The sequence below is a fragment of the Olea europaea genome, unplaced genomic scaffold (assembly GCF_002742605.1).
Source record: "Olea europaea var. sylvestris unplaced genomic scaffold, O_europaea_v1 scaffold1424, whole genome shotgun sequence".
Classification (NCBI taxonomy): domain Eukaryota; kingdom Viridiplantae; phylum Streptophyta; class Magnoliopsida; order Lamiales; family Oleaceae; genus Olea; species Olea europaea.
The window spans coordinates 33,160-45,350 of NW_019231772.1; the positions used below are offsets into that span (position 1 = coordinate 33,160).

Consider the following 12,191-nt stretch of genomic DNA (forward strand, 5'->3'; position numbering starts at 1 on the left):
GTAGAAGTGAAGAATATGCGATAAAAAACAGTATGGAAGATTTTTGAATTTAAATTATTTTATTAAGAGAATGTGGGGTTGAAAGAGTTTAAAAGGAAATTGGGTTTTTAAAGAATGAAGTTCGAACACGGCTAAGCACATAAATTCAGTATCATTTAATCTATCTTGCCAAAGATGCGGATGCGGATGCGGATGCCGATGACTAATATAAAAGAAAGAATATTGGGCAAAAACATTGAAATACAGTTATACACCATGTTTGAAGCCAAAATAGACCTAATTATTTAATCTAATGTCCAACCAAAAATAAAAAATCTGCTCCAATCCCTGGAGAATCATATGTACAGATGGTTAAATTACATTAAACCAAAACTTCAAACTATACATAACTATATTCCATCTCTCTACATTTACATTAATTAAACAAGTTTCCTCATAGGTAGAAATCTTTTAAATAAACTAAAATTTTCTGAGCAAATTACCTAACAAAATTCAAAATTCAGATTCTATAATCATTTCAGCAGCTGCACCCATTGCATGGATCCCACTAATTCCAAGGAGGGCAAGTGCAAGTTCTTCCTCATTCCACTGTTTTAATCCTTTACTAACACTTTTCAAAACTTGTACATCCACCTCCAGCATCCACATCGGAGTGCATCCCACCATCAAGCTCACGAAACCCGTGACATATGCCTTCCACGTAGCCTTGTTACAACCAAGCGATATTTTTCCGTCTAGGGCACTTGCTAGGAATTCAAAGTGCTTTCCGACAACTTCAGGCCGATGTTTGCACGCAGGTGGTGTCAAGTCAACTCCCCAGGCAAAGATTCCAGAAAAGACGGCGAAGTATGCCAGTGCGTAGCCACCAAGCATTGCAACCACGCCTCCTGAATCCTCCCCATTGGGCTCCGACCCATGAACTGATATAAACCGTGATGGAAGTGTTTCTTTGATTAAAGATTGAACCAAGCCCAATCCACCAGTCATCCAAACCAAAGAAGCCCCCAGTGAAGCTGCAACCTTAACCTGAGTCATTGCAGAGGCAAGAGAAACCTGACCATATTTTGAACTGAATTTAGTTTTCTTCAGTTTCTCCAATTTCTCTGCAGGCAACCCACAAGTTGCAATATCTTTAACAGTATGCAGAAGAAGAGATAAAATTTCTTCCGTCATAAACATGACATTTCTAACAGCTCGATGAACTCGTAAATAGAGTAATCCAGGGGCGACTGCAGAAATGCCTCCCTCAAAGTGAGAGCCAAAGCCATGGCCTAAAAGGGCACCTACACCACCATTGCTTGCAACAGAAGAATTGAGGCCAAGAACTGTTGAAAAGCAGGCTCTGAGGAGTTGAACCACGGCATCAGTGTTGTGGTGGAATACAGTTCGGGATGCAGAGAAGACAAGGAAGTCATTCAATCGCTTTACCTTTTGAATCCATAAGGCAGCTATTATTGACATGCATGGCCAGGGGCAACCTGTGCCAAGGTGAGTCAAGGCTGGGCCAACCAAGTTTAGGAAACGGTCAGAAGCCCTGTCAAGTTTAAAGGTTATTGTGAGACTAACAAGGGCCGCCAGGGGTAATGGAAGAGTCATTGGAGAATTTACCCCTACAAGTAGAACAAATTTCCATCATAATTTGTACCATAGACTTAGGGAAAATTGGATTGTTCATCTATATAAACTCAAGGATTTCCTTTCTCCGAAGTATGACTTCATTGATATGGAAAAATCATGCAATGCCTTTATTTTCATCTACAAAATTCCATCGAACAATAATAGCTGTGAAGCCTAAATGACAGATAACCATGCAATACAGCAACACATCTAAAGGCAAAATGACCAGCTAAACATAAGCAAACTGAATCAACTTGTACCTAGAGCAAGACATGGGACATCAACACCAGTGGCAGCTAAGATTTTGTTTATCTGTTGTTCAACCATGGATAAATTTGCAGCAGGACTCGGCCAGTCGGTTCCATTCATGAAAGCTGGCTTCCAAAGTCCCCGAGTCACTTCTGCTGAGAAGTAACTTACAATTGTTGCCAAGGAAGCAGGAAGAAAATCGGCAAGATCTTTGAGACCTGAGATAAGATACAGCAGAGCTTTGTTTCATCAACATGGCAATAGAAAGCAATTTGTCTAGAAATTCAGTGAGGTAATTAAACCAACAAAAATGTTATATAAAAACAAATAAAAAGACCAAATGCTGACAAATGAGCAACATTTAAACAAGATGAGACAAATTTCAAACGATAGACATTCACTTTTTAAAACTAGAATATATCATAAAGGCAGGTTCAAAGAAGAGATTCTACTTTAACTTCTCTTGAATTTAACAAGGAGATGTACATGTGGAAATTTGAATATGATAGCTCATCTATGCAATCATCTCTAAATTTTAGCATCATAAAATTCATACGTATTAATTGGTTAGATGTCAAAAGTGGTAGTTCAGTTCTTAAACAATATTTCCATGTTTATGGAAGGAAAGTTAGAAAATGAAAAGAAGCCTAATAAAGTTTGCAATAGAAGCCTTATCATGTAACCAAAATAAAACGCAATATGTTTCTCTCTCTCGCGGCGCATCTGAAACAGTTCTGATGAGCACACCTTCCTAATACAACAGCACAAGTGTTCATCTAAGCATGAGATGCTAACCATTTAATAGTATACATAGTTACTCACCAGTGGTCAGTTCACGGGGTGACAATCTCCCATGGGCACAGGCAGTAAGGGAAGCATCAAGCACAAAGGGAACAGCTTCAAGAATATCCCAAGCAGGTAATTTAAGACGTAGACAGGAATCGTCAGCTCCAGACACAGAAGAGGAGCTACTTCCAGAAGTTGTAGGAGTCAGCGGTTGACCTCCCATATTTATTTTTCTGAACATCATATTCAGGACGGCCTCAACAATATAATGAACAGGGGATCCAGGTACAAGACCGGAAAGGATAGAAGCAATGCATTCTTGATGCTGCCTGTACCAACACTTTAACTTCGGAAAAGAATCCATGAAAATTGGCTCTCTCGATGATGGACTTGAAAATCTTGACAGTCTTTTGATTTTATTTTGATCTTTTAGTGGATTCCCATATGATGCTAACTGGGAGTTGCGCGCCAATAAGAGGTATTCTGGAGTTATATGCGATCCAACTGGAGGGACATCTCCTGATACATTTTCCAGAGGTGGTTGATCAAACCTCCACAACTTCAACAGCAGAGTGAATGCATTAGAAAATACAGCATGGGAAGAAATTTTCTCCCCTGTTGCAAGAGTCCATGACATGGTGGGTGCACAGGAACCAAAGACCTCACAGATTGGCATCAATGAACCGGCAAGTTGTGGAACCTATAAGAAAGTTGAACATAATCACAATGAAAAAAATGTCCAAAGAGTTTTCCATGAATCTGGGGAGTGTGTTTTAATTTACTTTTTACCTTCCCCTCCTTCAAGTATTGTGCTCATATCGATTTTCAACTCTCATATAAATGTTAATTGTTAAAATGCCATGCAAAAACTATGTTCAGTTACTGCAAATTTGTTTACATATGAAAAGAGACATGCATTAGGTACTCAAAGAAAAATTGCACTTGTTAAACTACTACCTTGGTTGTCTAGTTACTAATACTCAATTATCACACACGTTTCAGGAGTCTTTTGAAGATAGTCTCTCCAATATCCTTGAGCATATTATAGAAAAAGAAATCTACAAATTCAAAGTTGTTTTTGTTATTCTGAACTTCACCGATTCTTTATATGAAATAAAATATTCAAATTAAGCATAAATAGCTCGAGCCAACCTACCATGCCATGTAAGGAAAAAATCTGAATACAATCGATAGATGATATTCCGACTAGGAGAACGTTCAGGAATGGCGCATAACCAATCAAATGGCTCTCACTTCCAGAAAAGTCTGTAGGAACTGCAGGCGAAAGCAGTCTTGTGATGAGACACACTGTGTGCTCCTGCAAGCATAAGAAAAACCAAATTAGGAAAACAGTATGAGTCAGAAATGGAAATGCACAGAGTACATAAAAAATAAAGCACGTGAAGATATCCCATCTGAAATAAAGACCTCTCTCCAGACTAGTTTCTAGAACAGTACCAGTTATTACTTATTATTTTAGGGGGTTGGGGGGGGGGGGTCATCAAGTGGGGAGAGAAGAAAATCGTTTAATGCGTTCATATTCCCTGATGGTGCCTAATTTCTTAAAATAACCTCAATTGATTCCCAAGCATCCGCATAAATAAATTTAAATGAAGAAGAAAACTCACACCCTCTATTTACAAAAAGATTTCACAAATGGAAAAAAAAACAACGCAACAACAAAAGCTGAAAATCTGGTATATTCTTTGGAGTCACAACTAATCAGTAATTCTGCTCTACAGTCACAAAAGGTCAAAAAATATAATGCTTTACCTGTATATTCCAGCCACGAGTTAAAGAAGCCCCACAGAATATAGTAGCAGCAGACATCTTCTCATCATCTGAACCAGTCACAGCAATCTCATACATTTTCTCTATTTCTACCAAGCTTCCATCAAATCACAATCTTAAAATCAGTTGCCTTACCACTGGGTACATTAACAACACCAAAAAAAAAAAAAAAAAAAAAAAAAAAAAAAAAAAAAAAAAAAAAAAAAAAAAAGCAACTGATACACTTGGCTTCAGGAAAGAGATATATCTAACAGAAGACTAGGCATGGTTGAGAAAATATACAGGAAGATGAGGGTTAATCAAACAATTTTTACTGCCTAAAATCTATTAATTAGGAACAAATTACACAATGATTTTAAGCCATACTCATCACAAGAAACTCATTTCAGGGTTAAAGTATGTCCTTTAGCCTACAGAACCTAGCTTGCATTACCAGTGAATTTGTTGGATTCCAGCTAGATGGTAACATCGGTACGCAAAATGGCCTTTCAATATTCCATTTCCTTTAAACAGATTTTTAAAACTCTCCATACATATCTCAGTTCATAAAATGCTATTTTCTCTTGCAAGACAATCCACTGTGTGTTATGGGGCTACACTGATAATTCAAACCTAGACGGCTAGACCCAGAAGTAGATCAATCATTGCAAAGCTATTTTACCTCTGGGGCAATATATCATACAACAAGCCAGAGAACTAATATAAAAATCTTTTGAAGTTACAACCTAGAAGCCGGAGTTGATACCAAGGCGCTGACCATTGGAGAACTTAAGGAGGATCCTTTCATTAATGATGACCAACCAGGCATCTGTCCAGAAATGCTTCGAGGAACTTGGTTGCTACGACCTTTTACATATCCAGGCCACATATATGCAGATGTGTCCAACACATTTCTAGCAATGCAAGCCTCAACAATCAAATCGCGCAGATTTCCTGCTGTAAATGGTTACAAGAAATTATGAGGAGCCAATTAACCATAGGGAATATTATCCACCATATGTAAACAAATATGTTATTGCACCCCCACCAACCTAAGCCCTTCTCTCCATGTTATAATGGAAAAAACTTGACCAAAAAGACATCAAAAGCAATGGAAAATAATATTTGTATATATGAAGGTAAAACAGAGGAAATGGAGACACGAAAAATAGGAATCCACCATACGAATAAGTTGATAACTAAATTAAATGGCAGTAGACAAGAAAATAGAGAATTATTTTCCCTTGTGACCTCAAGCAAAAAGTATTGCACTATACAGGAATGACTGGGCAGAATTTACTCAAAAAGAGGACATTAACAAATTCGATAGCAAATTTAATAATCTCAGGTTAAAAAAATATATGACCGAATAACTTCCAAAGAGACACATTTATGAACTAGAAATTTGCAAAAAGTAGCATTCCAGGCAACTAATTAAAAAATTAAAATCATTCTCACTTCCATGCAGATGATGAGGAGATCACTCACAGCAGTTCACAGGCATGTCATTCAAACAATTGCCATCAAGGTGTCCACCGCTAACTGTTATGCCTGAAAGGAATATCATTGCTTTTGCAGCAGCTTGATTAGCCAATGAACTTACAGGAGGTGGTGGAATCAGCAAGCCTTCAAAATCATCCAACTGCTGTAAGCTGGAAACTAGGTCTCGCCGAAGCTTTCCCACAGGCTGTACATCTTTCCTTTGGCCGATGGAGCTTCGTTCAGTTTCACTGATCAAAGAAATATCCTCCTCTTCAATAATATTGACAACTGCAAGTGTCGTAATAGACAATAACATGCACAGACAAGTATCAAGCCGAGGAACTGGACCCTCGCTTGAATTCCTTTCCTGAACAGATCCAAAGCAATATATCATAATATTGGATAGTCAAAAATGAATTTTCTAGAGATGGAAAACTTCCCAAGACATCTATATCAAATGCTGTGTCTTAATTAGAACTTTTATCAGCTCACTCTCTCAGTAACATATCAAAGCGTATCAGCAGATGGTATAGGGAAAATTGTATCTGCTGCCAATACATGTGAATAAGCTAAAATCTTGTGACTTCGAATATTACTAGTAATGGACTAGAAAATAAGTGATAACTCCTAGCAAGGGGCTAAAAATATATGATAACTACTACAACAAATTTTTTCAGTTTCTTTTTATACAGGAAACAGAAATTTCCCAAGTACAGAGTCAGCCAGCCTCTGGAAAACACAGCAAGAAGCAGGGAAATTACACAGTTTGCCACTTTTACTCCTAGGATTCAATGCAATCACATCACATAGCATATCTTTCCTCAATCCCAAGGGAATTGAAAAGACGGAATTCACTTAGTTTTAGATTGGGAAAAAAGTATTTCTCTCATTCCTTTTTTACATAAGTTCTCACCCTTTGAACAAGACGTAGAGCAGCAACCCACAAACCGAGAAATGCATCCTGCCAGGTGGTCTGATTTAATGCCTGGAGAGCCTTCACTAAATCTGAAATACTCATCTGTGTCAGAAACCTATGCTAAAATAAATAGCATGTATGGATAGTAAAACTATCACTTTATGTTAATTATACCTGTAAGAGTTTCAGCAGCACTGGTAGCTGCCACTTGTGTTCCATCCATTGTGTCTTCAAGATAAAGATCTATAGTAAGCCAGAGTGCTGAACGGCCAACACCATGACACTGACCAGCAGAAGACATAGGAGACCCAGCTGTTACAGCATGAAATTGTTGCTGTAAATTTGTTCTGCATTTACGAGATAGGATTTGATGTGTATCAGCTGTTAACTGCAAGAGGGCCTCTGGAGAAATATGTTTCGAGTTTCTTAAAGATGACGAATGAGCAGCAAGCAGATGCAAGTTCCGAATAAAGCATTCCCAATGCATGGGCCTAAAAAGAAAACATAGAAACACGTGTTTTAAATACAGTGTATAACCATGCAGAAGTCCAACAGGCATATTTTGTACACTCTCTGTCCCATAAAGATAGGCTTAGGCCACTTTCCTTGTTGAGAATATAGTTGATTTCTTAGTTTTCTAATATGAACTATTCCTATCTAAATCATTATTTAATGTGGAGGAATATTAGGAAAAATGTAAGTGAAATTTATATTTCCAACTATATGAATTATGTTCTTTTAATCAATGTGAAAATGGAAATAAGCTTATTTTCATGGGACAAAGGGAGTAATATAAATCTCAAGAAACTACAACGAACATCTCCAACAACGTTCTTTATTTTAAATAACATGTTTTTTTTCTACATATAATGAGTATATTGAAGATTTTTTCAAAAAATAATAATAATAATAAACAAAGACTGTTTATACAAGTTCATCAACACCATACTTGTTTTTATTTTTCTTTTTCCCATAAGAAATTATTGCTCAAAGGAGAAAAAAAGTATCTATAAAAACCAAAAAAGGTACCAATAAAAGGAGTAAAATATTAAAATTATCAATAAATAGATAATGATAACGGCACATAGAAATTTGTAAAATAATATATGAAAGGATTAAAAGCAGTATATAGAGAATGGGTATGGCTATCTATGGAGACACAAATCCACTCTTCATTTTATTTTTTACATATTGAGAGTTTGTTGGACTCCTCAAAAAGAGGATTGACTCCTTTAAATAAAGAGTATGGAGTTAATAAAGAGCCTCTTGGAGGTGTTTTAGGTATTTACTCAAGACGCATTCAGCATAGAATGATGCAAATACTTTAAGCTGAACACAAACAGAAACAAGATTTTACATGTTTCTATGAGCCAAATAGAGGATCCGTGAAGTTATTTTATTCCGAAAAAATTCACCAATTATTTCAAGAGCTGTTATAGTATTCATTTTATGCATTGCTTGTTGACATTCCATTCTCTTCCCATCAAAGCTGTCAGGATTGTCTATTTCCATGTCTTGGCTCCTGGCTAGCCACCTTGATTTCTTCTCAGATGTGAGTTCTAGCAAACCTTCATCGTCAAGAGATGCATCAAGCAGCTCCCACACAATGAAAAATATAAATGCAACAACATGAATCCCAGGTTCGGATGACTGAATTTCAAATATCTGGGAATAATGAAGAACAGCATTTATGGATTCCATAAACCTGCAATTGGATGATCGAAATTAGCAATCAAGCAAGTTGGCAACAAAAACTTGTTCTAAGTGCCAAAACATTTGATAATTCAAGCTCATTAGATAAAATGCCGGCAATTCTTTTGACTTTCTGGCATCATTATCAGTACTGTTCTGAGATTGTTCAGTTACTAAACAAATAAATCTAGGCAATTATCAAATTTTAACTAAAATAAGTGGATGCAAACATTTACGTTGAAAACGTATTATACAGGACCATTAATATATTTCAGAAATGCACTCGAAAGGATTTACGAGCTTCAACTAAAAATTCAAAACATATTGGGGAAGAATTTCTGGAGGTAGAACTGTGAATTTTGAGAAACTAAGAGGTACATAATCCTGGAATTCATTAATTCGGCATCTTTTGGTGGCAATGAAAAACTGCATGCTAGAGTAGTTTCTCCTGAGGAACGAAAGACCCCATATCTCTATTCAGTTCAGCATCCAATTATAATCCAGCAGATGAAGGAAATAAACTATTTATTCCTGTCTGATCCTAAGCATCACATCAAAGGACTTTCTAAAAGATCAAATACTCCGCTGTGGTTCATTATCCGAGGAAATCTACCACTGTTTGAGGAGCTACCAAGACCTGTACTTATTGACTACTTTGAAGTAAATGTCAATAGTTAGTTAATTTATTAGACTGGAAACCCTGCCCAACAGCAAAATGAATTAATGGATGTTATAGGCAGAGATAGCACGAGTTTGAAAATTTGACGAGGATCTCAGTGTTCAGTGAAACAATAAGTACTCGACCAAATGATCTTCAGATTTTCCAGAAAAGAAGCAAAAAAGAAAGAGCTTCATAAAATACCCTACTTTAATACATACCATCTTTGCATTATTCGCAATTCTAATGAGTTAATAGGAAAAAGGACAGTAAAAATCAAATAGAAGAGTCAAACTTGCGATGAAAACGTGTTAAATTATGGATTTGTTCTTCTCCTTGATAAGAAGGATACATGTGAAATTTAACACTTGAAGTTCACATATGGTTTATGGAAACATGGGGTTACATTAAATCTGGGAAGATGGAGCACACACTGATATATCATATATATTAAGCAAAGAACAGTACTGGCCACTTAAAGATTACGCAAATACACAGCATTAAATTCCACAGCTTGTCAATACTGAACAACCGGTTAGGTAAGTAAAACAAGAATGCATCATAATCAAGAAAGCATACTTTCATCTTTTAGTGATGAAAGCAGAACAAGAACTTCAGGGACCAGAAGAGGTGGAAGGGAAGTGGTCCAAGGGGTAGAAGTCCAACAAGTAACATGAACTTTCCACTAAATAGAGAGTAGAACAAATTAAGTGTCAAGGTATCATAGAAAATCCTTCGATTTTGAAGCGTGAAAGGTCTAAAATTGCTATCTGAGTCCCAATGCACCAACAACCTATTAGTCTTTCAACGGATGTCAGAGAATCACATGTCAATTGGAAAGGAACATTACTTGTTTCCACAAGTAGAAATGTGTTTTTACCTTGTGTTAGAGAAATAACTACTTAGTGCTAATCGGTTATTACCCTTTGTAATCAACCTTTGCTCTTCTGGAATATTCTTTGAGTACTAATACTGTTGTTTTTCACCTGCTTTCTTTATATCTCAGAGAACCAGCTGTAATTAACAGGTGTATGTATTCCATAGGCAGATCTTATTTCGGCGTCACTTGTTACTCCTGCTTTGCATAAATATTCCATGTGACCAGTTCTAAAGATTTCACTTGGTTTAGCAAATAAGAATTTCCTCCCATATCTCTGTTTTTGGACCAATTGAAGGTTACACGAATACACAGGGCACTAAATTCAATATCTTGGCTATCCTGAATGGTGGCTAAGGATGTAACATAAGAAAAAAGAATGCATCATCCAATTGAGAAGCACACTTTCAGCATTTGGTAATGAAGGCAGAACAAAAACTTCAGGGACCAGCCGAGCAGAGGTGGAAGGGAAAGCAACCAATGGATAGGAGTCAGAAGAGTTTCTTCGTGTCACAGAAAGCCTTCAAGTGTGAAGCGGGAAAAGCCCAAAATTGTGATTTCTGCCCCAATGCACAAATTGATATATTACTCTTTCAAACATATGTCAAAGAATCACGTGTTAATTGACAATGAAAACTTACTTTTCATCCACAAATATCACCGTGCAACGCATAGAGACTGCTTAGATGATTCATAATATCCCAGATAGTGTTTTTTTGTGGTTATTTTTTCAAAATTTCGAAGCATTTCATCTATATTTTTAACCAAAATGCATCCTTAAAGGCTTCAACAGTAGATGATCGTTGAAATGCTCTTCCCAGCCATATATGCAATGGATATGAAAAATGTGTAAAAATAGTACACGACACATAAAGCATCACAAATAAAGAGAACTGGGAGTTGAAACTATCTATCAAACGGTAATAATTCGATCGCCAAAACTAAGAAAGACAATGAATTCTTACTTTTGATAGTTTGGGCCATTAATTAGAGATAGCAACGAAAAAGCATATCTTTTTAAAAGCTCCAAGTATAACCTATAAGCCACCGGATACCTCCCACGACTGCGTAATACCCTGCACAAAATAAATTATGCGAACACATAAATACATTACACGTGAGATTGTGAACTGTGATCAATTAAATAAGAGAAATCAGCATGGACCTAGTGGAGAGAAGCGCTATAACAAACATAGGCGGCACTATACGAATAGTCAGAGCCTTTTCAAGGAATTTCCAGGCTATGGGTACATTGTTGGACCAGCAAATGTGCGATACAAGAAGCTCCGCCACCTCGGTGGAGGGCATGGAGATTCTAGCGGCGGTGAGGTTAGAAGAAAGCTGCATGGCCCAAATAAGAGGGTCGGTGCCCTTCTCCTGAGCCGCCTTTGTCAGCTCCAAAACTCCATCCCACAACCGCTGCTCCTCCGTCACCATAATTTTTAGAATTCAAAATTGTTCTAGAGCAGATTAAGATACAGGCGTGTATGAATCTCTAAAATTTAGAATAAAGCGGATTCAGATTGAAGTGGTGAAGAAAGCTAGTGTGCATTACAAAACATAATTCGAAACGACTGAAGAAGTCAATTTTGGAATTTTACTTTGGGAAAATTGCAGTCAAGGTACCAAAACTTTCATTTATTAGCAGACTCGACCCAAACGTTTCATTTGTACCACCAGAGGTACCAAACCTTTAAAAAACTTACACCCTAAATCCAAATTGACAGAAACAATTAGTTTGACTATTATTAACCAAAAATCAAAGACCCAACCAATTGTTGACTGGTTTTTAAAAGAGCAAATGAGTGACTTCACATTTTCATATAAAAAATTATCCAGTCATCTTCTCCACCCCAACCCATCCCACCCCTCCCAAAACCAAAAATCAGGTATCTACCGATTAAATCAAAAATTGGAATCTCGTCGGAAGCTTCACCGGAATCTCAAAAGCTAATTTCAAACCCAGCAACTCATTTTCCTCACTCTCCAAAAATCTCCGATCACCAAAACACATTGCATCCATTCCCTCATCTGCCCTTTAAGCCTCAGTTCACCACCTCCTCCGCTATCCACAACCAATTTTCCTCACTCTCCAAAAACCCATCAGTAAAATTGGAAGAAAGAAAATAAAAGCCCTTCTTTGC

At 37.0% G+C, this 12,191-nt stretch overlaps 1 protein-coding gene across 2 annotated transcripts; it reads right to left on the reverse strand.

The window, feature by feature from the left end:
• Window positions 1-235: 235 nt before the first annotated feature.
• LOC111375857 (mediator of RNA polymerase II transcription subunit 33A-like) lies at window positions 236-11,594 on the reverse strand. Of its 2 annotated transcripts, XM_022998766.1 has the most exons (12): window positions 11,213-11,594; window positions 11,013-11,123; window positions 8,178-8,525; window positions 6,995-7,311; window positions 6,818-6,909; window positions 5,911-6,271; window positions 5,169-5,379; window positions 4,426-4,540; window positions 3,809-3,970; window positions 2,689-3,352; window positions 1,878-2,084; window positions 236-1,610 (listed from the first exon to the last, which is right to left on the reverse strand). In XM_022998766.1, exons 1-12 carry the CDS (start codon window positions 11,482-11,484, stop codon window positions 493-495), a joined length of 3,978 nt encoding a protein of 1,325 aa, XP_022854534.1. In that variant the 5' UTR covers window positions 11,485-11,594; the 3' UTR covers window positions 236-492. The 2 variants fall into 2 exon arrangements, with proteins under 2 accessions (XP_022854534.1, XP_022854535.1); XM_022998767.1 differs by lacking the exons at window positions 11,013-11,123; window positions 11,213-11,594 and having other exon boundaries at window positions 8,236-8,365.
• Between the last annotated feature and the right edge of the window lie 597 nt (window positions 11,595-12,191).

Excerpts from the sequence above, each read along its gene's own strand:
- LOC111375857 (XM_022998766.1), bottom strand. The coding sequence starts at position 11,484 with ATGGTGACGGAGGAGCAGCGGTTGTGGGATGGAGTTTTGGAGCTGACA. Across the intron at positions 6,272-6,817 it reads CTCTACGTCTTGTTCAAAGG|GAAAGGAATTCAAGCGAGGG; the intron begins GTGAGAACTTAT and ends GGATCTGTTCAG. Across the intron at positions 4,541-5,168 it reads GTATCAACTCCGGCTTCTAG|CTTGGTAGAAATAGAGAAAA; the intron begins GTTGTAACTTCA and ends ATTTGATGGAAG.